Source organism: Topomyia yanbarensis, chromosome 2, assembly GCF_030247195.1.
Source record: "Topomyia yanbarensis strain Yona2022 chromosome 2, ASM3024719v1, whole genome shotgun sequence".
NCBI classification, from domain to species: Eukaryota; Metazoa; Arthropoda; class Insecta; order Diptera; family Culicidae; genus Topomyia; species Topomyia yanbarensis.
The window spans coordinates 195292304-195320069 of record NC_080671.1 but is presented as its reverse complement, the minus strand read 5'-3'; the positions used below and the strand labels follow the sequence as shown (position 1 = coordinate 195320069).

At 36.9% G+C, this 27766-nt stretch overlaps 1 protein-coding gene across 2 annotated transcripts in view; it reads left to right on the top strand.

Annotated features, from left to right (window-relative positions):
- LOC131682567 (discoidin domain-containing receptor tyrosine kinase B) overlaps positions 1-27766 on the top strand; it is an 840338-nt gene that overhangs the window by 710962 nt on the left and 101610 nt on the right. For both annotated transcript variants that reach the window (XM_058964138.1, XM_058964139.1), the window contains exon 13: positions 16116-16361. In XM_058964138.1, coding sequence (XP_058820121.1) covers positions 16116-16361 — 246 coding nt within the window. The remainder of the gene's footprint in view (positions 1-16115; positions 16362-27766) is intronic.

Below are 27766 nucleotides of genomic sequence, written 5' to 3'. Positions count from 1 at the left end.
TGCCGCTATTTGAACGTTCCTATGTGATTCAGCCCTGCGCAACGAATCAGAAAATACAGTTTTTCGCTGCAGGGCCGTCTTAAGACTGCTTGCGGCACGCGGGGCACAATTGAACAGTTAAGGGGAGGTTCTCATTAAAATGACCAAAAACTAAGCGAAATTTGGATTTTTTGTGGGTCAATAAAAAAACATAGAAGAAAACAGTATTAGAAATCAAAAGGCTTATATTTTCGTCTTCATTCACATTTTTTTCAAGATAAAAAAACAAAATGGCACCCGTACTGCGTACAGCCAGCTACCTCAGGATCGCACAATTTTTTTGCCAAAATCGTGTGATCTATTAATTACGCCTAAACGTAAAATTTGTGCCTTTGACGTCTTCGGAGGAATTCATCAACACTATGATTGTTTCCCTAAAAGTGAGATATATTCACCAGCTTTCTTGCAAGTGCTCACATTAAAATTATGTCTTTGACAAAGTTGTAGATCAAATTTATACCAACAACTTTACTGATGACATAAACAGCCTGTTGCGGCAGAGCGCTTTCTATAGCCGTCCCCTAAACTCAACACAGTCGACCACGCAACAATATGTGAAATACTTTCATCTGTGATATATTGAACCCTACAATACGCATTGAATAAAGTTTTAATTTTGTCAGTCCATCTCAGCCACCGCCGGCGGCGGATGGTATACAGCAGTTCATTGTTTTATTCCTGTTATCACCGTCCGTGCGTGTCGATTAGAAGTAGTAATTTTATCGGGTCCTATCGCCAGACGCATCACAGCCTTATTCTCTATTACGACGGATAGCTTTCACGAAACGAATGTGATCTGCATACTCAATAGCGACAGCGAAATCAAACGGGAGCCTACTTCGATCGAACCGCATTTGTTCGAAAATGTGATCCGTCGTAATGCAGAATAAGGCTGAAAGTCTTTTTCTTTAATATCTTCAACATTATTGCTGGTTGTTGGTGGAAGATCCCTTGAAAGCCAATTCATTATTATAACTTTTGAAGTATTATTTTGACAAGTTCGTATTGTTCCGGAAAAAACTTCGAATTACCAAAATAGAAACCTAATATATCACAACAATTGAAAAATTAATGGCATATTCGTTTTTGAAAGTGCACTACACCGGTGTAGTCGGGGCTACACTCATTCAAACTTGGGTGTAATCAGTCTCTCTCTTTCTTTGCACTACATCGGTGTAGCACCAAGTAAAAACGAAAACGCCATAAGTGTTTGAAATGGTGATTGGTTGTTTGCGTGGAAACGACTGAGATTAATCCTCCTACAAGTGAGATTTTTAAATTTAATCATTTGTAGTAAAAAAATAAGCTAATGTCTTTAGAAACGGTGTGGAGATTGCTTTCACGAATATTTTTACCGAACACTTGAAGTCTCTCATTTAAATGCTTAAGAAGTTATAGCTCGTTATATTTGAATGACCACCAAGAATATCTTTTCAATTCAATTCAATATTCTATGAAGCTTTTTCAATCGTCAAAATACACAATTTTTATTACCGCATTATTTTTCATATCTCCATTATTGTCGAAGATGTTTGGTATTTTTTGAAAAACAATAGTTTTTTTCAAATCATCTATTACTCAACTGGATACAACGATAGACAAGTGAAGTCTATTGAATTTGATAGTCTTGATGCAACATTTCTCATTGAATTAGAGCTGACTGCCCGTTTTTGCCTGCTCAAAATTTTCAATAGATATTACCCAATAACTTCCAAGTCACAAGAGATTGACTGATGATCTCTTCTTGAATGATATATATCTTGATAAGACGAATAACTCTCCTGAACATGTTGAAGCTTTATCTACGATATTTAAACAGCTATGTCGAAAAAAGCTTTTAAGGGGCCATTCACAAACAACGATCAGAAACTTCGGGTATACTATAAATAGAGAATTTTGGTCTTCAATAAATATGTTTGCAAAAACAAGTTGTTTGACATTTCTGAAGACTTCATGTTGTTTTTCTTCTATGAAAAAAGGTAGCAAATATCACGATAACTATATCATTAAAATAAATCAGGAATCAGAAGCGATTGGCTCCAATGGCATGTTCCCCATGTTGATCAGAGATTTGTGCCTTGTCATGATTTGCTTTTTCTTCATTTCCCTGATAGAAAGGATTGGGGAAGTGATAAGGTAAGCGATAATGAAAATAACTACACAGAACAATTAAAACAAAGCATTCTACACCCCCGAAAGGATGCTGAACGATCTGGATATAACAGAACGACAACGGCTCAAACTATAGGTTTTTTACAACACTCGATTAGGAACAATAGCATATCCTTGAGTTTCCGCTCTCTGTATAAAGGTTCATTTATATATGGAGAAACAAAAATCCGGATACTCAATTGCATTACTGCAGGGCTGTTACATATCAAATGATTTGAAGTTCCGTATCGGATTCACAAAGATCACACGAAAAGTACTCAGCACGCTGAATAGTAACCATGTGATAAATGAGATTGCAATGTCCAGTCAGTGCCCAGTCTAGAATACGGCAATTGTGCTTGGAAAAATGCAGCAAATTCTTTGTCATTTTCGGACTCACATCCGGCAGAAAAGTCTTTATTTGAACGCAAGTTTACAAGGTACGCCAATGGTTGGCATGTTCCGATGTAAGTGGTAAAACTGGTTCCGAACTAACGAAGTCAGTCGCAGCGCCCGCTCTAGCCAATTCGTCTGCCCATTCATTTTCAGTAATACCGGAATGGCCGGGTGCCTATAGAAGGTAGATAACATTTGAAATGCTAAATTCTTCAACTTGAGTTCGAGATACGATTACTAATTTCGATCCCGAATATGTCGAACTAGGTGCTTTCAGGGCAGCCTGACTGTCAGCAAAATAGATTCTTTTACCACAAATTCACTGTTGAAGTGCCGATGGTACGCCAATAAGATTTCTGCTTGGAATACGGTACAGTATCTACCAAGCGAATGAGACTGGTTTAATTTCATTTCACGACAATAGACACCAGCATCGACTTGGCCGTCAGTATAACAAACTACATAATCTTCAAGTTGTCTCTCCATCCAGCCACACAGCCATTCTTCGCGAGGAGGAATTCTCACATTACATGATTTAAAACAAAAAATAAGTGTGAGTGTTAGGTCACTGTGAGCAAGTGCATTCTCATCCTAAGTAACAATTTGCGGCCGCGTCTTGTGTGGCTAGTAGCACGATCTATTGAGGTACTGTTCCAGAGCCCAGTAACCTTTAGATCCGTAGGTCATATGGATCGATATGTCGGGAACACAAGCACATTAAGTTTCCTAAACAAGCCATCGGCGACAAGGATCCATAGAAGTGGTGACAGCATACCACCTTGAGGACATCCACACACTCAGTTTTCTTATCTCTACTTGTCTTAGCGATGAGCACTGATGTCGGTATCCAGTTCGCGATATCGTGCTGTTTTACAAATGGATTCGAAACATACGTTGTCAAAAGCACCTTCAAAATCAAGAAAAACTTTGATAACTTTTGCGAAAAAGTTTTTTATTTTTGTTGACAACATTGTGTACAGGATGCAGCTATTCAATTTCGTAAGTAACATATTCAATCTACTGGTTTCGTTGAGACTTGAGATATTTGTGCATAAGCGCAAAGGATCGAAGGGCACCCCTGTGTCTGCGATTCCAAGTTCTTCAGTATAACTTTTTGAGTCGAACACGTTTGACGTTCCCCAACATCAAGGTTAAATCGAACAAGTCTCTTGGTATGCTCACTTGGAGCTTCAATCGTTGAAAAATACTCATGAAACCTAGTCGCCAAGACCTCTTTGTACTATATCTGACGATATGTAGCGAGACGTTGGAATGATCAAAGACGATATATTCGTTGGGTACGAGCCAGGTTGCCAACTCACACGTAATACCGTCGGAGCAGAGAGTTACATCTAACAGCTCTTCCCATCTAAGATCTTTTGCTAGGTAGTGCAAATGTTGGGTTCCTATGATTCTTATGGGGTTACATATTTTTTTTTAATTAATTTTTTTTAATTATTTTTTTTTTGAATTGTTTGTTTCATGGAGAAGAATTTTTAATGCAATATTTAGAGCTAAAATCATCGATTTTTTGGGAAAACGTCTCTTTATGCATACAAAATTATTATTTATTCGTTAAAGTACGAAAAATACTCCTATACTAATATTTTTTTTATCTGTTGGACTTGCGTGATCACCGCAAGACTCTTGCATAGAAAAAAATTTCGGAGAAAATGCCATAACTCCGAAAATTCTCGATATATTTTTATAAACTAATGCTTTTTTCACTGAAAAATGTGTAACTAAAATACTATAATTTTGGTACAATAAAATCATTACTTTATGCCTTTACATAAATTCCAGCTTTCTGCAAAATTTACTCGCAAAAAGGTACGTAACCCCTTAAGGCTCTCAATATAATGATAAAAATATATAATTCTTAAATCATTATTGTAATATGTAATTAAAGTAGTCAGCATCAATTTTTTTTTCTTGAATCCAATTAAATTTGAAAAGGGTAGATGGAGGTGTCGACTCCCAAAACCACATATTTCACACACGCTGCCCGGAAGTTAAGACTTGGCAAAACATTCATTTTTAAATCCTTAAAGTTATACTTCCCTTCTTTTTCTGACAAATGTCAGAACCTAGATGACAAATTTCACATCGTTTGAACAATTTTTGACTCCTTGTTATTTCGTATAAATTTTTTACCATTGCCAACATGGGTAATTATTTTTACAAATCGCACGGATTTCAGGGGAAAAATAACGATATCTTGAAAAGCGATGACATTTTCTTCTCGCTTGCTTGAACAAATTTTATACACCAATGTTTTTGGATTTTTCTGAAAAAAGATTATTTGCAGATATATCGACATTTTAATTTTTATGATGCGATGAATTTTCTCAAATCTGCTCCTAATTAAAATGGGAAATAATTTCCCGTTGTATTGATTCGATTTTTTTTGGGCGGGCATGGGGCAGTTGGTAAATCAATTGTTTGAAATAAATTGGTTAAGCAGTTTTTGAATGGCAGATAACAACGCAAATTGTGTTTTTTGCAAACACGTTCTACAAAAAGCTTCGTCACCGAGTCGGATATTCTTGCAAAGAAAAATTACAGAATGTTATTGAAATGATATATAATGATGTAGAAAATTTGATCTATTCGTTTCACCCAAATTTCTAAAAAAATCTCAAAAAAGTGTTTTTACTTTGAAACCCTTACCGCCCCTTTTTAAAAGAATTCGAAATTTGAAAATATCACATTTCTAATCCGATCTCAACATCCAAAAAATCCTTCGAAATATCCAAGCCCAACATTTTCTGCAGGCTTTTAATTAAAAAATTTTCTACCTAAATTGAATAAAAAAAACAGGACGTAGCAGTCTTAGTCAGAATATGAGAGGCTGGGGTTCTCGGGCATTTTGTCGTATCGATTCATACCAATTAATTTTATGTACCTTGTTGTACGTGGAAAATTCCCAGGAATAAAATGAACAAGGATGATCACTCAAAACTTTTTTTATAGCTCGCTTACATAGCTTCAAAAGTCTGCCAAATCTTCTCTCCCTTCGACACTCGTATTTTGTGCAACACAGACAACCTAATTTGGACCCATACATGTTTTCGACCCTCCTACTGTATTTGCCCTCTGTACAGTCGGATTTCTCTGCATTTGTATGACTCGATGCAACAATTGCATTTTTTGGTTGTCAAGATCAGTCCTTCTCTAATTGTTAATTTAACCAGAATCCACAGTTTTCAAAAATATCACCGAAAACGCTTAGTTTTTCAGCGACAGCCAAAAGGTATCGGTGAAAATGATGCATTTTCGAATTGAATTTATATGTACAATTGAAATAATTTTAATTTATTTAATTAGTTTGTTACGTGTTTAAAAAGGAAATGGTTTATCTACAAAGTCTAAAATAAATGGTGCTAACAATATGTCTTAAAAACTTCTATCAAACTATTTTGGACACCCCTAGTTTTTCTTTCTTAGCAGCTGTTTGTTTATCGAGTAAAAATAATTTAAGGACATTATACAAGCGAGCCATAACATAACATAACACATTATCCTACGCTACACACACCCCTCCACCCTGCCTAACCGTGCATCTGACGCAAGCAAATATAAAAATACGTTTTTCAACACACTAACCTTGCCTGTGTTCCACGAAACTGCTACTTGAGGAAGCTAGAACATTTTCCTATACAATCAACCCGAGTTTTTGAGAGAAAGCCATCTGTAGTTATTATTTTGTGCGAAAATATCACCCCTCTTTCCTTGGGGTTTCTTTTCGAAACACTCTTATTTTTCTTCTCAATTTTATAGCAGATTTTCAAATGCACTTCAATCACACACCACTGCAAAAATACCCGCGAAACATGAATCGTTTACTAACAAAACTTTAAATTTTTTGCCACTGTGCAGATGACCGAAGGAAAATGTGTGAAAACTCTCATTTGTGCGTTTGAATTTTCACTTCGAATTCCATATTTTCTCAATGAAAACAAGCGAGTCGGTGCCTAGCAACAAGCGTGCGTTACTGGCTTCCACATATCTTCACCTTAAAAATGAAATATTTCGTAACGGTAGGTCGCCTACTCTTTTTGGTCCAACCGAGTCCGACATTGACGGCGCCGACGGTTGGGTGGTAAACGTGACCGCCACTCACCCCAGTTGGTCTGGGTTCAATCCCAGACGAGGTCGTTGAGATTTTTCTGAGGTGAGAAAAATCTAAGGGTCACGCCTTCCTTCGGAAGGGAAGTAAAACCAACAACCTGTGGACGTTTCAGTTTTCAAGCCGTTGAAAACGGTATGGCTAAAAGTCGTAGATGGCTGTAAAACCAACAGTCCAATACAACACAGAATGGAAAAATTTTCATGCCTTCTGAGAAAGGCGATAGAATCGGTCGGTGATCACATTATTCGAAATGGGTTTAAAGCATGCATATTGTGTATCACTTCAAATGTTTTACTGGCAAACCGTTTCTGTAGGAATCAAAACAATCCACAGAATAAAAAATTGTTATGAAATGGATGTTTTCACTGTAAGTCTTTCGAAAACTTTTCCAGTAAGTCATGTCGATGCGGAAGAAGTACTTGACACGAGAGGATCATTCTTGGCGAATCCGAAACCGCAGCGGAAATTATATGGATTCCATGTCGGAGTAAGAAAATTTGCGAAAGTTTACAATAAGTTCCAATCCTTGTTTAAACCAATGGATGTCGAAAATCAAACGATAGCGGAACATTTTATTGGAAACCCGGACTTTGATTTATCCTCTAGTTGAGGATGTTATTCCATAATATTGTCCCAGATGAACTATTGCACGAAATATATTATCGCAAAATCTATTGCATAACATAACATTCCATAATTTTTCCTCCAACAATAATGTTGGAACTGAGTACTTTGCCTAACGTATATAAGAAGAGGTTAAAAAACTACTTCTAAGATTAGAAGTAAATATACCAAAAAATATCAAATCACACAACAGGGTGATATACCTTCTACCTAATATGGATTTTGTATTCTTATTCCAACATAACCTGTGAGTATTCAGCCGACTATCCTTATTATGCGACGCTAGTAATTGCTAATCATTCATCAGTTTGTCAGATTCAGTCATCAGAAAAAAGGTCTTAATCAGAGTTCATGTAAGGAGAGAGACGATAAATGGTAATATTATCTGTCAGTGTCATACCAAACGTACAAACGACCTCTCAAAATACATTAATTTTATTGGTTTGGAATGACACTGACAATTGTTCCATTTTCGACTGTTCTCTTTGCATACATTCTGTTCTGAATAATAGAACAAAAGTGTAGTGATGAGAATTTTGAAAAATGAAATCTATTTCGCTACATCGATCTCCTTAATCACAAAAAATTGATGTCGCCAAGCATCGAAACGGGAAAGATCGGATGAAAAAACTGATTTTTTATTTGGCGTGAAAAGCGCGATTGTGAAAAAGCGCATAATTTCCAATGAGAATTGTGAAAAATAAATCGATTTTATAAAATCGATTTTTTTTAATTAATAGAATCAATGTTGTCAAACATCGAACAAAAAAAAAACGATTTTTCGAGGACAAAAAAATCGATTTTGGAAAAATCGTATCGCCATTGCCCGTTCTTACAAAAGTGGCCAAGTTATTTTCCAAATTGAATTCCACAAGCAAGGTTTACGAAAGCAGTTTCAATTATATGCTGTGGGGGGTGCATAATCAAGTGGACAAGTATCATTTTCACGCATACGTAAAATCTGTTATACTAAATCTTAACAAAAACTTTTATAATAAAACCAGAACTCTTTTGTAAGCACAACCCTTTCCAACGCAACCCTTAGATTCCCAGTAATACTCCATGTAGCGTACAATATTTACTTTTAATTAATTCAAAATGAAAACCTACCAACAGAACTCACATGTAAGTTTCCTCGTTCTCTTTTTTTTATTTCTCCGACACAATCGAATCATGAACCGCACACAGGCAAGCCCCAAGTTTCCTTTCATCTACCAGCAGAGAAAGTTACCCGCTCACCAGCGTTGGCTGCCGGAACGCTCTGCTTGCAGGAAAAGCCGGTTCCCGCGAAAAGTTCAAACCATATTGTGCGTGATATCATGGTTCACTGTTTTCGTTACAAATTGCGACGATGGAAAAAGTAGTGAAAACATAAACAACTGTGTCTTCGCTTCCTTCCCGTTGTATAGTATACAGTGCACATTGCGATGGCAGATTGATGTGGGATCTGGTTTTTTGGTTCCGTACTGCCAACAGCGATGATGGAATTAAACATTTCAAAACACGGTCACGACCGTTCATAAATAGATGGGAATTCCACGCTCAATTTGTTTCCTCTTTGGCATGCCGAAATTCGTCGGTTTGATCGCGCTCTGATGCCGTCGGGTTTGAACTGAAACAATTGCTAGGAATTTTGATGGGGGCGCAAGTACTTTGTATCCTCCAACCCCTAAGCATAGTAGTCTAATTTATTATCATAGGGAAGGCAAGGAGTGATTACGGTTCCTACACAGTCAAACACACATCTAAAGCCTAGCGTGCTACACCAGTGTAGTCCAAAAAGGAGACAGATTGAACACACCCAAGTTTGAATGAGTGAAGCACCGACTAAACCAGTGTAGCGCACTGTCAAAAACGAAAATGACATAATATGCGAGTGTTCATAAACTGCTTGCGTCTCCTTTTGATTTCAAAAGGCTACCATCGAGTTTGCTCTATTCCTGGAAATCTAATCAAACAGGCTATCACAACTATAACCTGTAATCGACCGCCACCAACACAAAGTTGCAGCATAACAGTGAACGGCATCATGTTTCCCTTTTGTGGCCTGTTTACTTGTACCTAATGCATTTCCCTCTAACCAAATTTAGCCGGGTCGATCGTTGCATCAATGACTATTGGAATGCGGACTTCAATCGCCAACCGAAACGCGAAATGAAGTATGATTGATTGAATATCTGGATTTTAATAAGCTCTCGCATGTTTGGTGCTCTATGCAACAAAACGCTGCAAGGGTCGTCGAATTTGCAATGCCTAAGCGGGTGGATGTAAGCTGGTAGGATGGGTTGGTAGGGTGGACTATATGCAGGATAAAGGGACAAGAATTTCATTCCGAACGAAACAATGTGCCCCGGGTTGCTGTTGCTGCTGGTGCCATGATGGAAAACAGTTCCATATGCCGAGTCGCAGGTGAATGCAGATAATCAAATATGTTCCGTTTGCCGTGAGCTGACAGCTGACTGAAAAATTGTTTGCTGCTGCTGATGCCGGTTTTCGCAATGCCAGGAATGTATTGTAAAGTTATTTGAATATTTTGGTCGGAGTTAAACTTTGCGAGCCGCTAGCGTTCGGGACAAATAAACGAGCTCTATTGCAGTTATTGTATGACGAAGCGCGATGTTGTTTGAGATTTCATTTTCTGAAAATAATCCAAATTGAGCTTGTCGAATATAGGATTCGAATCAGAAAGTAGAAATCAGAAATTCGGTACTATATCGGAATGCTAAATTCGGGACTCGGAATATGGAATCCAGAATTCCGAGTTCCGATTTAGCAATCCGATACAGTATTGAATTTCTGATACCTGATTTCTGATTTCAGATTTCTGCTTTCTGATTTCTGATTTCTGATTTCTGATTTCTGATTTCTGATTTCTGATTTTTGATTTCTGATTTCTGATTTCTGATTTCTGATTTCTGATTTCTGATTTCTGATTTCTGATTTCTGATTTCTGATTTCTGATTTCTGATTTCTGATTTCTGATTTCTGATTTCTGATTTCTGATTTCTGATTTCTGATTTCTGATTTCTGATTTCTGATTTCTGATTTCTGATTTCTGATTTCTGATTTCTGATTTCTGATTTCTGATTTCTGATTTCTGATTTCTGATTTCTGATTTCTGATTTCTGATTTCTGATTTCTGATTTCTGATTTCTGATTTCTGATTTCTGATTTCTGATTTCTGATTTCTGATTTCTGATTTCTGATTTCTGATTTCTGATTTCTGATTTCTGATTTCTGATTTCTGATTTCTGATTTCTGATTTCTGATTTCTGATTTCTGATTTCTGATTTCTGATTTCTGATTTCTGATTTCTGATTTCTGATTTCTGATTTCTGATTTCTGATTTCTGATTTCTGATTTCTGATTTCTGATTTCTGATTTCTGATTTCTGATTTCTGATTTCTGATTTCTGATTTCTGATTTCTGATTTCTGATTTCTGATTTCTGATTTCTGATTTCTGATTTCTGATTTCTGATTTCTGATTTCTGATTTCTGATTTCTGATTTCTGATTTCTGATTTCTGATTTCTGATTTCTGATTTCTGATTTCTGATTTCTGATTTCTGATTTCTGATTTCTGATTTCTGATTTCTGATTTCTGATTTCTGATTTCTGATTTCTGATTTCTGATTTCTGATTTCTGATTTCTGATTTCTGATTTCTGATTTCTGATTTCTGATTTCTGATTTCTGATTTCTGATTTCTGATTTCTGATTTCTGATTTCTGATTTCTGATTTCTGATTTCTGATTTCTGATTTCTGATTTCTGATTTCTGATTTCTGATTTCTGATTTCTGATTTCTGATTTCTGATTTCTGATTTCTGATTTCTGATTTCTGATTTCTGATTTCTGATTTCTGATTTCTGATTTCTGATTTCTGATTTCTGATTTCTGATTTCTGATTTCTGATTTCTGATTTCTGATTTCTGATTTCTGATTTCTGATTTCTGATTTCTGATTTCTGATTTCTGATTTCTGATTTCTGATTTCTGATTTCTGATTCCTGATTTCTGATTTCTGATTTCTGATTTCTGATTTCTGATTTCTGATTTCTGATTTCTGATTTCTGATTTCTGATTTCTGATTTCTGATTTCTGATTTCTGATTTCTGATTTCTGAGTTCTGAGTTCTGATTTATGATTTCTGATTTCAAAAGACGAAAAGCAGAAAAGACGAAAAGCAGAAAAGACGAAAAGCAGAAAAGACGAAAAGCAGAAAAGACGAAAAGCAGAAAAGACGAAAAGCAGAAAAGACGAAAAGCGGAAAAGACGAAAAGCAGAAAAGACGAAAAGCAGAAAAGACGAAAAGCAGAAAAGACGAAAAGCAGAAAAGACGAAAAGCAGAAAAGACGAAAAACAGAAAAGACGAAAAGCAGAAAAGACGAAAAGACGAAAAGCAGAAAAGACGAAAAGCAGAAAAGACGAAAAGCAGAAAAGACGAAAAGCAGAAAAGACGAAAAGCAGAAAAGCCGAAAAGACGAAAAGCAGAAAAGACGAAATGCAGAAAAGACGAAAAGCAGAAAAGACGAAAAGACGAAGAGCAGAAAAGACGAAAAGCAGAAAAGACGAAAAGCAGAAAAGACGAAAAGCAGAAAAGACGAAAATCAGAAATGACGAAAAGCAGAAAAGACGAAAAGCAGAAAAGACGAAAAGCAGAAAAGACGAAAAGCAGAAAAGACGAAAAGCAGCAAAGACGAAAAGCAGAAAAGACGAAAAGCAGAAAAGACGAAAAGCAGAAAAGACGAAAAGCAGAAAAGACGAAAAGCAGAAAAGACGAAAAGCAGAAAAGACGAAAAGCAGAAAAGACGAAAAGCAGAAAAGACGAAAAGCAGAAAAGACGAAAAGCAGAAAAGACGAAAAGCAGAAAAGACGAAAAGCAGAAAAGACGAAAAGCAGAAAAGACGAAAAGCAGAAAAGACGAAAAGCAGAAAAGACGAAAAGCAGAAAAGACGAAAAGCAGAAAAGACGAAAAGCAGAAAAGACGAAAAGCAGAAAAGACGAAAAGCAGAAAAGACGAAAAGCAGAAAAGACGAAAAGCAGAAAAGACGAAAAGCAGAAAAGACGAAAAGCAGAAAAGACGAAAAGCAGAAAAGACGAAAAGCAGAAAAGACGAAAAGCAGAAAAGACGAAAAGCAGAAAAGACGAAAAGCAGAAAAGACGAAAAGCAGAAAAGACGAAAAGCAGAAAAGACGAAAAGCAGAAAAGACGAAAAGCAGAAAAGACGAAAAGCAGAAAAGACGAAAAGCAGAAAAGACGAAACGCAGAAAAGACGAAAAGCAGAAAAGACGAAAAGCAGAAAAGACGAAAAGCAGAAAAGACGAAAAGCAGAAAAGACGAAAAGCAGAAAAGACGAAAAGCAGAAAAAACGAAAAGCAGAAAAGACGAAAAGCAGAAAAGACGAAAAGCAGAAAAAACGAAAAACAGAAAAGACGAAAAGCAGAAAAGACGAAAAGCAGAAAAGACGAAAATCAGAAAAGACGAAAATCAGAAAAGACGACAAGCAGAAAAGACGAAAAGCAGAAAAGCAGAAAAGACGAAAAGCAGAAAAGACGAAAATCAGAAAAGACGAAAAGACAAAAAGACGAAAGGACGAAAAAACGAAAAGACAAAAAGACGAAAAGACGAAAAGACAAAAAAAACAAAAGGACAAAACAGTAGACAGTTAAGTAAAAAGAAAAAGTAAAAAGTATCAAGTATAAAGTAAAAAGTAAAAACCTTGCAAAAAAGCAAAGAGCAAAAATGATAAATTAAAAGTTATAAATCAAAAATCAAAAATCGGATATCAATACCCAAAAATTAGAATTTAACATTTGCAAATCCGATTTCAGAAATCAAAAATCGATATCACAGATCAAAATGGATATTCGGTAAGAGAAAATTAGAAATCAAAGAGGTGAAAACTGATAATACTTTCCAAGAGCAGTAGAAAGCACTAGGCTGAAGCAAAAAAAAAAAAAAATAAAGGTAAACCATGAGATTTAAAACAATTGCTATCGTAAATGTTCAGGCCTAAAGTACCAAAGGTGCTAAATCTTGGAAAATACCGCAACACCAAATGCGTTGAACTTATAACTCGGCCAGAGAAGATTCACTATTCGATTTTTCCTGGCATCACTATTAAAGTAGTAAAAATACTAATAGACTGTTTATGCTCAGCTGCTTTATGTATCCGAAACCTGTCATATGTTCATTTCGAAAAAAATTATTTAACGCGATGCCACCAACAACCATGTTCGCTCACTGGGCGTTAGTGTAGTAAAATGTCCTTGCATCACCATAAACGAGACATGCCACGTCTGAAACGCTCAATATTAGCGTACAACTTTCATAAGCACAATGACTCGGCAGCTAAACAAAACAAAAAGCTATCCGTTAGCAGCTCGAGAAAGTACTTTCACTTGCCGAGGACAACAATGCAAACAGCATTCTAAATAAGCTCAATTTCGCTGTCATTCTTATCGTCGTCTGTGTCCCGTTGGCTAGTCGCTCCCCTCACTTGCACAACACAAAAAGTAAATTAAATAAATATTTAAAATGCACTTTCACAACTCGACAGCTCCTGCCTCGGAAGAAGCACTCTTTTACTCATTCGTTCAGACTGACGAATTCGATGAGCGGACGGGTGAAGACCGAAGTGACAGGAGGGTTTCTCCTTTTTTTGACGGGCAGTGGGAGTAAACTGAACCATAATGCAACCGGACTGAAAGGAATAAATTTCTGCAGTTTCTATGCTCATCCTTATTTTAGCTATATACAAGGCGAACTTTACAATATTCAAGCACGAAAATGATCTTGTTCGTCTATACTTTCCTGAACTTTCACTACTGCAATCAAACTCTGCGTGGATGTTAGTTAAGATGTAATAAGTCAGCCTTCGGAGTTGGAACAGTATAACTACGAGGCGATGAACTAGCAGCCAATCAGCGTTGAAATTCAGGATTTGCGTAGTTTAACCTAACCAGTCCTGTAAAACGTATTGGACCTTGCGGAATCTAATGCAGAAATAGAATTTGAACTATTATTTTTGCTCTGAGTTTCTAATCCTCTGATTATGCTACATTTATTTTCTTATTCAACACTATTCAGTTTTCATGGTATTGCAGATTACTTTTTACAGACTATTTTGTAAGTGTAAATGTGTTGCTATTTTGTCTTCTAGTGTACGATGTATAAACTTTTCCAATATAAGTAAATTACTGAATCCAAGTATTCTTCTTATTCGCCACTATCTCTATCCGCCAATCCATTCCAACGGTTAGCTACCAAATTCTGTTTTGCCACGCTGGCTACTGCTTGAAAGCAGTAAATAGGCTGTAAACTGCACCCGCACTGCCCGCTGGCTGGTCGGAAGTTTGTTGCCCAAAAACTATCTGAGCTTCCTCTCATTTAACTCTGTACTGCCAATAGATGGAAGTATATTATGAGGCTTTTTATTCTATCGCAATTAAACCATTAATATGTAACAAGGGCACACCATTTATGGTTTAGGAAGTGATGGATTCATTTATCTAATTGGTATTTTTTCACACTTTTATTATTCATCTCTAATTTTATGGAAAGATATTTTTCAAATAATTTAAATTTTTTTACAAAACTGTTCCAAAGCTACACGAAACAATTCGGTTAGCCGAATTGGCTGCCTAAATGCATGATTCGTAATCGGACGCAAACTCGTTAGGTTCTATGGCAATCTTTCCATTTCCTTTCTTACATTCTCAATGCAGTTTAGATTGAGATTGATTTTTTATCGTCAGAAAAAAGGTAGAATAAGTAATGTCTTATTTCTTCAATCAAAATATGTTTAAAGAATAAATATTAGATAGAAATAGAAATAGAAAATAGATATAAATAGAAATATTTTCGAAAATCTCAAATTTTACCCTTCATCGAAGACGCTTTTGAGAATCGATTATTTTGGATGCAAAATAAAGTAAAATTAATAGAAATTGAAATTGAAGATACAAACAACAAAGCAAAGAAATAACATAAATATCACATAACTTTTACCATCTATTTCTGCTCACTAAAGAGTTACATCACAATTTACCAGCCGAACGACAGCACAACAACGGGAAGAGAGACGTTTCTTTGCAAATGTTTCTTGTATTCAGTCTATTTTGTATAAAGTCGCCCACTCTGCCACGGGCGCCACTGTCCCGGCTTGGCAGAAGAGAAGGAAATAGTTTGCATTTTGCTCCATTCCCTCGGGCAGCTTTTCCTTATTGTGTAGGTACTGTGCCGTGCCGGGTGCGCTGTTATCCTTCTCGGCTTGGTTGGCCAGGAATGCAGACTATGGGACAGGGTGCAGGCGATGAAACGAAGGCAATACAGTCTGAAGCCGGTTATGCATGAATGAACAGGACGAAATACGAGCCACGGTCTGCGGAACCGAGTGCAATATATTGTAAAGTACATGCATTTTACATCACGACTCTGCACGGAACCCACCGAAATGGTTCTCAAGGGTAGTGTTTAACCAAGGTTTGGCGAAGGGTTGAAAGGAGTTGGGGAATAGTTGAGAGTAGAATAGAAAATTAAGCTTTGTGATAAAGCACGACGTTGAATTGAATTTTGGAGTAGTTTGGAAAAGGTTGGGTTCCTGTTTCGAGTGACCTTTTTTACACTTCTCTCGGGGGCTTTCAGGACGAGATCTGTATCAACAATTAGTTTCTGGGGTGTGCTCGCATTCGGTCTCGCTAGTGTAGAACCTTTTCACCTTTTCAATTCTGGACCTAATTCCGTTGTTTTTTTTATTTTTTTATCGTTTCAGCTCAAACTTGGTCGCGGTATCAACGCTGCGCCCCGGTGCATCCGAGCACGTAAAGAAGGAGTTCCGAGCGAAAGCCAAGCAGTTAAGCCGGCTCAACGATCAGAACATTATGAAACTGATCGGTGCCTGTCTGAAGGACGAGCCGATTTGTATCGTTTTAGACTACAAATTCAGCACGGACCTGAATCAATTCCTGCAGGAGCACACGGCCGAAACCGGTTCGCTGGTGCAGCATAATTCGTTAAGGTAAGTTGTTCATAATATTTTAAGGTGAAGTTTCTCCCTAAAAGCTAAAGGCTTTTGTCATGAGCACGCGTTGGTGGAATAAATTTTAGGCAGAAACTGTGTCTTGTTCTTATTAACCCTTCGCGACGCGATTTTTTTTTCATTGTTAATACTGTTATTTTTAGCTTTTATATGGGTTGATTTTGATTCTGACGTCGAAAATGAAAAATTCAAAATCGCGGATCCAATATGGCGACTGTGCTTGACTAAATTTCAGGTTTTTCATATTGGCCTAAAACGTCTAACAAGGGTGTTTTCGGGGTCGCTGATCCTGTTTCTGACGTCGAAGATGTAAAATTCAAAATGGCGGATCCAGTATGGCGACTGTGTGACCCAAAAACTCCCGTGAATAGACTGTAACAAAATTTGTCAATTTCGTAAAAAATGGTTGCCGTTTTGTAGGCGCCATTTTGAATTTTCGAATTGTGACATCAGAATCGTAATCAGCGGCCCAAAAACTCTCGTAAATCGAGTTTTATGCTCTTTGTAACAAAATTCACGAATTTCGTAAAAAATGGGTGACATTGCCGCCATTTTGAATTTTCAAATTCTGTTATCTGAATCGTAATCAGTGACCTCAAAAACCACACACTATTTTTATGTTAGTTGAGAAGTTCTCTCTGTTTCACAGAATCTTTTATAGACCAACATAATAATAAACCCCATTTTTGCATAATTTGTTTTTTTTTCTTAAAATCTGACTTGTGAAAAATTCTGTAAAAAATCTATTATTTAGTTCAACGTTTGAGATATTTGTACAAAAAATGTTTAGATCTCTAGGACTTTTAGTTCAGAGACAGCCAAATTTATTGTAAAAAAACTGATTTTCGAGTTTTATTGGTTTATAACTAATAAATAAATAACAAATTCACATAATTTTTTGGGCTAGTTGTACTCCTTACATTCCTAAAAGGTCATTAAAAGCAAGAATTCGTATTTAGATGTCAACGCTAACTAGAAATCCAATAAAAACTTAGGAGAAGTATACGTCCCACTGCATCGCAAAGGTTTAATCGGCATTGTGGATAAATCCTCTTCGGCGTTCGCTTTTTTGTTGGTGGTTCTGCTTGTTGTCTTGGAAACATTAAGCATAGTTGTTGGTGAGCGATAATTTTTACCTGTCAGATCGGTAGATATTGAGTTTGCAGCTGTTAATGGTTCAGTATAAGATGATTGCGTGCTGTTTTTGATTGTAGTAGGAGAGGAATTCCACGAGGAACCGGCCGACCACAAAATATGACCATTAGAGTGACAGAAAAAAATGACCCCCATCGGCCCACCCCTGAGTCGATTCCTAGTCCCACCAGGAGTGTCTGCTCCAAATTTGAGCCAAATCGAACAAGTCTAGCTACCGGACCAACGTGCTTGAAGTTTGTATGGGATTTTTCGACAATTTACATGGAGAAAACCCACTTGCGAACATTTTCACCGCTAGGGGGCACTGTATACATCAAATTATCACTAAAAGTGAAACTTAAGAAGGAAATTCTATTATCTACAACTTTGTTGAAGACTGCAAAGCGATCCGACTCGAACAAGAAAAGTTATTAAACTTATAACGAAGTGATGTCTGAGTCAGTTTTGCATGGGGCCTAGCAGTACATGATAGTGTATCAGTACTAGGTTCTAACAAACTAAACATTTTTATGGAATAATGGTTAGATTTAGCTCACTAGTGTGTTCGGAAGAATTGTAGTACATAATACGAGTTATGTTTTGGTTAGAAAACTTTAGTTCCAGTTGTGACTGCATAGATGGCGCCAACACTAACTTTTCAACGGAGAGAGATAGAAATTAGGTGTCTTCTACAAAGTTGTAGAACAAGATTTTTTCAGTAATTTTGCCAAACATCTCGATATTCTATCTCTCTCCGTTGAAAAGTTAGTGTTGGCGCCATCTATGCGGTCACAGGTGGAACTAAAATTTTCTAACCAAAACATAACTCGTGTTATGTACTGCAATTCTTCCGAACATATTATTCAGCTAAATCTAACCATTATTCCACAAAAATGTTTAGTTTCTTAGAACCTAGTACTGATATACTACCATGTACTGCTAGGCCCCATGCAAAACTGACTCAGACATCACTTCACTAAAAGTTTAATAACTTCTTTCAACAAAGCCGGATTGACTAGCCGTCTTCGACAAAGTTGTAGACAATTAAATTATCTTTCTTATTTTCACTTACAGTGATAATACGATGCATACAGTGCCACCTAGCGGTGAAAATGCGAGCTAGTGGGCTTTCTCCATGTAAATCGTCGAAAAATACCATACAAACTTCTGGCACCTTGGTCCGGTAGCTAGACTTGTCCGATTTGCTTCAAATTTGGAGCAAGTACTCCTGGTGGGACTAGGAATCGACTCAGGGGTGTGCTGAGTGAGTTTTTAAAAATTCGTTATTTTTCTGGGCACTCTAATGACCATCGTCGATTCGAACGAAACTTTGAAGTTGTGTTCGGTTTATGAATCTCCAATATTTGCTCTGACAATTGCAATACTTTGATACAAGAAAAAAATTTCAAAAGGGCGCAAACATTTGTACGTGCAAAAATGTCAATTTTTTTGGTTGATTACTGTATTTTATACAGCAAAACTTTCTGAGAACGAGTTTCAGAGAATGAATATTTATGTGCGAAAAAACATACCTTGAAAAATATGTTGTGTCATTTTTCACATAAACAAAAATTTGTGTTAAAAAAATAAATTGCAAATAACCCATTTCTCTAATTTTTTATATTTTAGAAACAAAAACGCTTTTAATCCACCTAACAGTGTGATGAGACATTTCTTATAACTCTTATCACTCTCTTCGGATATTATATCGTTTGAGAACATTTAGAACTTGATGCTTCGCGATGTTTTTGATAACACATACTACATGGGATAGTGGCAGGACTCAGAGAATCGCTCAAATCAGCATAGGACAACATCAGTGCTAGAAATCTCAAACCAAATCAATGGGAAAGCGAAAAAATGGCCCATAAAATAGACATACCAACGAATTATTGTTAATGCTCTGTTAATAAAATATCTAAATTGTGGTGGGAAAACTGAATTTTCCTGAAGGGGTTCTATATTGTACTGAGCGAAAAAAATCGAAATTTTTTTTTTTTGAATCGATTTGAAGTTTATACTTTACTCAAATTTCCAACGCGACTGAGAACTAAGAAATCAACGCTTTTTCTTGAAAAGGGCGATACTAGCAGTGATACCATTCAAAGAAAATCAACAGTGAATATTTCCAGACTTGGTTTTATTTCCTATTAAAGAACTATTGTGTTTTTACATCCTAGATTACATGATTCAGTGATCGAAACCCAAAACTTCATGAAGTATTTGAAATTATTAAATTAAAATGTTTTTGCTATTGAAATTGACAAAATGATAGTATCACCCCTTTGGCGATTCTTTACTTTTTCGGTCCCACCTATCAGCATTGAAGTATCGCCCTTACGTTTTTTTACAATAACTACCGTTCTACACCACCGATTTCGTCCGTATTTTTTCAATAGCGATCATTGTTACTATTTACAGCTGGTATCAGCTTGATATTCCAAAAAAAATACGAAAATAACAGTTTCGCCTTTAAACTGCTAGCAAAAAAAGTATCGCTCTGTGTATTTGCATGGAGCGTGGAGGGCGAAACTTTAAATAAACAAACAAAAATACAGTTTCGCCCGATGTATTTTTTGCTGTAGTTTAAAAAGGAATATCGTAGAATTAAAATTTTTAGGTTAATTTGTTGCGTTTCAAAGCCCTCATTCGCATGTATGAAAAAAGCCATATGTTTACATTTGTAAGTATCGCCCTTTTCACAAAAAAAGCGTTGAAATGAAATCGCAGCTTCTGATATCACGCTATCTCTGAAGTGCATGCGTGCATAGTTCCAAATTTTACTTTGACATCGACTTTTTCTAAAGGTGACTTCCCAGTAGTATCCTTGATTTAAATTATTATCGCTAATCCTAATGTCAAAGAACAAATAAAAACCTCTCGAAAGCGAACCGTTTGTGAAAATCATTATCATTACTGGAATTTTAATTTTCACGAATCTTTTCGATAACCTTCCGTCACTTGCGTTAATGCACTGGGTGCACAGTGCTCTGAAAATCTAGCGAAATCGTCTTAGGGCACCAGCGGGTCAAATTCAGAGCCATCTGCGCGGCGAGTTAAATCTGTAAAGAATACTAAAAATTAATTTCTATTCCATAATTTTCAGTTCAGCAATTCGAGAGATCGTGCTCACCGCAAGCCATGAAAAATAGACTACGTTGTGAAGTGATGGTCACTATTTATTAAAAAATCACGGTTAAATAAAAAATAAAATTATTAAAAAAATTCAAATAGTTTATAATTTTCACAAACTGATTAGAAATTTTTTTAATAAGCTTGCGTAATATTTTGTAGGAAAAAAGCTGAAAATTTCAGTATTTTCTCTATCTGCAACATATAAACCCTTAAGTATACCAATTAATTGGCATACGAATTGGAATAGATTCGCCAAATTTTGGAAGAAGTCTATAAAATAACCCCTTGAAAGCTACCTAAAAATTGTTGTAGTTCGCTGCAATAAAAAAATCCCCAAAAATGAAATGTATCTATTAATGTGAAACACAGTGAATAATACATACAATAAAGACCCATTTTTATCAATCTCATGGTGTATTTTAGGCTGACAAAATGGGGACATTGACTAAATCGGGCAATTTTTTTTTCTTTATAATAAACTGAAGCTGTTAAAATAATCTTCCCGTCCCTTGATGTAGTCTGATAACTATTTCTGATTATGATGAACTTTTTATTTTTGCATATTTCCATCTTCATAATAAGGAAAACATGCTCAAGAAAGGATTTACTCGAATTCAGTCTTGTTCGTCTGCTAGAGCCCATCAAACATATGTTCATATTTGGCTGATAAAATCGGGGTTTCAATGTATTATAATAGATATTCAGCATTCGAAAAAGTTTCTTGTGAACGAGTCTAGAACGATTTTGTTTCTACTTACTTGAAGTCAGCGGCGTAGCCAGAAATTCGGTTTGGTGGGGGTTTGGTGCAAATCGATCATACTGTCCAAACGGCATAATTCCGAAACCGTAATTTTTGAAGTTTTAAAATTATGCAGAATTATTTTTTCAGAAAATAGTGACAGATTTCGTGTCTTTAGCGAAATTTTTGAGACTTTATTGTAGTCATGAATATTAACCTGAGAAAATTCACCATAAATACTTCTTGGACGATATACCGTCAAAATTATGCGCTGTTTAACGTTTGTAAAACTCATCGAAGATACTAAACCTCCGAAATTGGTGGTTTCAAAATGATGCTATCTTGACCTTAAATTACTTTTTTTAAACATTTGACCTATACACATAATTGGTCATATAACAAAAATTAAATGCTCATCAAAATCGATCAGGAACTGCTAGAGTCAAATTTAAATCGTCATTTTTTATAAATTTCTCTCTACATTCGGAAAGTGTTATCCTCGTTATTAATCATATTACGTTTTCGTCTCAACTCGACGCATTCCCAAAATAAAAACCTGTTTTAATCCACCTAGTGGTGCAATTGTGCTTTTCTCATTTGTCCAGACTACGATTTCATGGCTGGTTATGTTCAATACAATGGTGGAAATGAATATTACATGTTCAGTACGATTTGCACATACTACATTCAATGGATCGACAGCCACGATCTTGAGATACTATGTGATACTGAAACATCGCTTGAAACCAGCGGCAGATCATGGAGAAAGATCCGGGAGGTCCAGGTCCTGCCGAAATTTTTCAACTTGTTAAGAAATTTTAAACCAGTTTTAATTTTAAAGTAGCAACCCCTCACTGCATACCCCCCTCGGGCCGGTATAATTGAAGATTTTTAGAGTGATTGCATAACCTTTCTATATGAGAAAGGCAAAAATGTACCAAAGTCTAAAAATTCAATTTTTGTCAGACATCTCAATGTTTCATGCATTTTAAAGTCATTTGGCATCAAAAATACAAATTTGATTTTGAAAATTTTTCATTTCAGTTTATATAGGAATTTGCTGCGTGATTGCACTCTTCAACTCGTAACCCCGGAACCGGAAGTCCAATCAATAAAAAATTCAATAGCAGCCGATGGGAAGGTTGTACCTTTCATTTGAGACTAACTTTGTGCAAATCGGTCCAGCCATCTCTGATTAACAGAGGTCACATTTGTTTCCACATACACACATACACACATACACACACATACATTTTCCGATCTTAACGAACTCAGTCGATTGGCATATGACACGGCCCTCCGGGTCGGGATTAGATTGACCAATTTTAGAGTGAATGAGAAAGACAAAAACATTTTTAGCAAATGTCGAAAGTGATGCATTTTTTGGTGATGTTTCATAGACATTAAATCAATTTTAACTTCGCTTCCTACTAAATAAAGACCCTTATTACAGTACATCTCTACAAAAACGAGCTCAATTTGAAAATAAATCTGAGGATTATGATTGATTACAGAACTCTAGAATGTTCTATTGGAATGTTTTCAGGCAGGAATTTGATATTGATGCTATTAGACAACTGTGAAATCAAGACCAATAGATCAGTTACATATCAGGAGGACCCCATTCCGACAATTTATCAAAAGTCCTCATGATGTTTACAACAACAGGTTATCAATCTACGGATCAGATAATTGTTATTGTAATATTGAATTAAATTAGTCTGCATCAATAAATTTTCAACTTCAATTCAATATTTTTTTTGGGTGTGGTGGGAAGTGGGGGCGGGGGTTGTATGGTCTTAAACCCCAAAACCTTCTCTTGGCTACGCCGTTGCTTGGAGTTATTTATTTCGCTTCTCAGTTTCCGATATGTTTCAGATCGATCCGATGGTTATAAGTTAGAAAAATTGCAGTCAGAAGGTTCGCACAAATGAACATTTTTGTACTGATAAGTTATCAAGTTCCTTCCAGACAACTTGGAAGTGTTCGGTGATTATTTCTAGCGGTTGTAGATAGTAAAATGAAATACAAAATTTGTTTTATCGAAATAATGTTTAGCATATTTCAATGGATTATTACTATATTGAAAAATAAATAGGCGACAAAGAGTAATCCACAAACAACAAGCCATAACTTTTAAAGTATTCAAAATAGATATTTAAAGACTTCAGTAAAGTTATTCGCAAAAGTAAGAGCTACAAATTTGCTGAAGACATCATTTCGATATAATCACTTTCAAGAAAATTTGTGATAATATCTCACTCATAGGGTGATTAATCAGCAAAAGCACAATACCAAAAGAAAGGGCATATTGCCTTCATTATATTCTCCGAAGATACTATTGACCTAAAATAAGCCGTTTTGGCGTTAATAATAGATTACATGTTTTTGGTCCGCATTTAATGTTAAATATCTCTTTTGATAATAGTCCGATTTCAACAATCTATATCTTGTTCGAAAGGTATTCGTTAAAGCTATCTAAAAACTTATAAATTGTTAATCTATATTGTCAATTTCGGTAGATAATTTAAAAAAACTGCAAAAAACGCCATTTTTACGCATTCGAACATTTATATCTTGGAAACTAAACATCAGACAAAAACAAATTAATAGCGTTCATACTGTTTTTTAGTTCTTTCATTTAAAATTGGTTTGGATAAGATCGGTTGAGCCATTGCTGAGAAACACGAATGAGAATTTGTCCGTTACATACACACACACACAGACACACACACACAGACATTGTCCCAAATCATCGAGCTGAGTCGATTGGTATATAAGACTCGGCCCTCCGGGCCTCGGAAAAAATCTTGAAAGTTTGAGCGAATTCTATACATTTTGTTTGCGCCAGCTTTTGAATTAGATTCATACGAGGTAGTGAGACTTCACTGTAGTACAGGACAGTTAGGTATAGCATAATGAATCGAGTAGATAGGCGTTACGGAACAGTTTGTTGCGTTTCGTTACCTATACTACAGCTAGATTCTAGAAGATTCTTACTTCCTGAACAGAACAGTTGTGTTCATCTAATAGTGGTAGCAACCTATATATAGTACAAATTACAATCAGAACAGTCAGTCATCATACAAGGTTAGTTAGTATCAAGAATTATCCACAGTCAGTCAGTGCTAAACAGTTATCATCAAACGAAAACCTCTTTACAGTACTGCACTGTACAATAAATTACAGTTGAATTATATCGGATACGCTCTTGTTTTATACTGGATAGTTTGTGCTTATGATAAGTATGGAATAAACCCACTGAAATTAGTTAATGTGACCGCGAGTTCTTACTACACCGCGAACCGAACAATTTCCCTTGTCATAATTATCCGACAGCTTAACAGACGCTTGAATGTGCGCGAACATTTTTGGTCCTTCGAGCCGGATTCATCCGCTGTCGGATTTCAATACGTTCCTTTCGGACGCGAACCGTGTGAGAAGTATCGAACAATGTCGCTGAATATCGCGGTCGAGTTATTCAGATAGTCCTAGACAGGACAGAAAAATGCCGTACCAACGAACATCAGCTGGCGAAAAGAAGCCAGGTTAAGTGGCGATGCGCGTCACCATGTGTTAATGAAAAATGTGTTTGCACCTCAAATAACAAGAAAAAAGTTCAATCAAAAATCGACTGGTGAAAAGAAGCCAGATAGCGTGACGATGCGCGTCATTATGTGTGTGTGCCCACCTATGTATTATATCGGGCGAAAAAACTTTCTACTCGAAACTGAACAGTACAGCACAGTGAAACAGACAATCTAGTGATTCAAGTAGCTAACGAGAGAACGTGTGTTTAAATACAATTTTGCGAACACGAACAGTACAAGTGCCATTTTGTTGATAATTGGAAACGCTTCAAGTTACCATTTTGCACTATTAAAGTGCCATGTGAGTTTACAAATTCATCACCACAAACTGAACTGAGTGAACATTCCATCCCTGCAATAAAATGTTTCCACCTACCTGTTTTCACTGTGCATCCGCAACGGGCGAAATCATAAACGCGACAACCTGTACCTAATCAACACAACATGCGCTCGTCAGTAAGACAAAGCTAAACGTCAAACGAGTGAAAATCATTATTAACGTGGAGTGGTGATAGACTAAACCTTTTTCTCGTCGGTCTGTTCGGTATTTTGCGCAATTGTCTGCAAGTGAAATGGACAATCGTCCTAATTTACGTCCAGCATTCGCATTGCACCGCGCAATGGCGACAAAGTTAATAGCTGTATCGCAGCAATTGGGTACTTGCGGCCCCATCGAAACGGAGGAGGCAACCTGGATGAAGGCATCTTCATCATTATTGAAAAAGTGGTGGCGGCAAAGCGGTTCGATCGATGCTGGTGTCGTGCGAAGCAGTGATGAGGAGTTGCAAGAAGCTTTTCTAATGATGCTGCTCAAATCACGAAGAGCAGCGAATATCGGTAACAAGGTCACGGTGGTTTCAAAGGTGGAGGAAAATTGCCGTGATAAAATTGTTCCGCCGCGATGCCACTTTTGTAAGGCACGACATTTCTTGTTCAACTGTCCGGATTTCCAACATACCGGACCCAAGAAGAGACTGGAGTTCGTGCAGCACCGAGAGCTATGCGAAAACTGCTTCGATGGGAATCATCGAGTGACAAACTGTAAGCAGCCATCTCGATGTCTTCGATGCGACGAAACCCACCACACGCTTCTACACACTGCATACCGTGAGATGCATTCGTAGACCTTCAGTACAGTCAACATAACCAACAATATTTCTTGGGCAAGGAGCCGACAATCCTTTTCTTTTATATTTAATAAATATAATGAACTTTGTAATATTTTCATCATTATAATAATCCCTAAATCAACAAATCAGTCAGATCATGCAACAAAAGGCAATCGTGAATCGTTGGCTCGTCTTACAACCACCAGTGGGACAATTGTTCGCACCATTCAGCAACCTACCGTGAACATGAAGAGGCTGCATTAATTTTAGTTCGTACGGGTGAGTTTACACAAAGTATGTGTTCAGCCACGCTGGACATCACGAATGCTACACACTGAAGGCACTTTTCTTCCCTCTTCATGTCACAATCACAAATTGCACGAGTTCATAATCACTGGTGGTGCAGTAACATACACTGTGGTGTCATCAAATCGGTCTTTGTTCACAAATGTTACGTATATCAGTCCAACGAAGTTCATTGGGAACACATTGAAAATAATCCCAGTCCAGTCCCAGTTCACTGGTCAAAAACCACAGTTATCTTCAAGATTCAAATTAGCAGCGGAGTGAGACAGTCCTACTGCTGTGTATTGAATAGGAAGAGGATGCGCAACTCATATTTCGTCCAGGTAAAATTTAAGTATGTGTCCAGCCTTGCTGGGCACTGAAGATTCTACACACTGAAAATCCTTTTCCTCTTCTTATCACAATTTCTGAATGGAACGAGTAATCTACTCGTACGGTGGTTCAAAGGCAACCCACTCTGACGTCATCAGATTATCCGACTTTCGAAACTATTCTACATCTTTCATCACTCATTCCAACGAATGGTCGTTGGAGATCTCAAGAGATAATTTTCAGTCCAGTGAAGAGTCTCACTGGAGCCAAATCAGTCCAATATTCTACAGAGCCAAAGTAACAGCTTTGGTAGAAGGAAGTACTACAACGTTGGTGGTATTTGTCCTCACCTATCCCGGGTGCATTTCATCGGGTTGAATTGTGCCAAATTCAACCAGGTTCGACGTTGAACCGTCTCGGCTGTGAAAGCCCCTACAGTCCGTTACACATGAAGTGTAGCGGAGCTGGACCGTGTTCCAGTAAATTGGAAATGCACCCCCAATACCCCCATCGTATACATCGCATCAACAAATTACTGTTGATGATTCCAACGCAGAGGAAACGTTGGGATTGAGTCCGGGGGTCGAGACCCGCCGGAGCTCGTTCGGAAGGCAACACTGCAGCAGTCCAGTGAAAACGTTCTCTGGAGCCTTCGCGAAACTTATGTAGTACAGCAGCATCGGAACAGCAATACATCAGTTGAAAATAATACACAGAGAATCAACGAGATCCATCACCATCGGTCATTCAGAAGAGGAAGCACATCGTTAATTTTGCCCAGGTGAGTGACACTGGAGTATATGTTCAGCCAAGCCTGGACCATTCAGACTCTGCACACCCTAATCAAAACCTCTTCTCATGTCGGCATCTGGAAATTTCACATTTCAACAAGTACTTCGGAGAAGCCAGACTACGACGGCTTACCACTCCTGTCTTCGGTTAACAGTTCAGGGTTCATCATCCACCGGAACTATTCTCAATGCATCGTAGTTCACTTGGCCATCTCGAACAATAAAGATAGTTCATGTAGACGAACTGGTTGTGCAACAACCTTCGCAG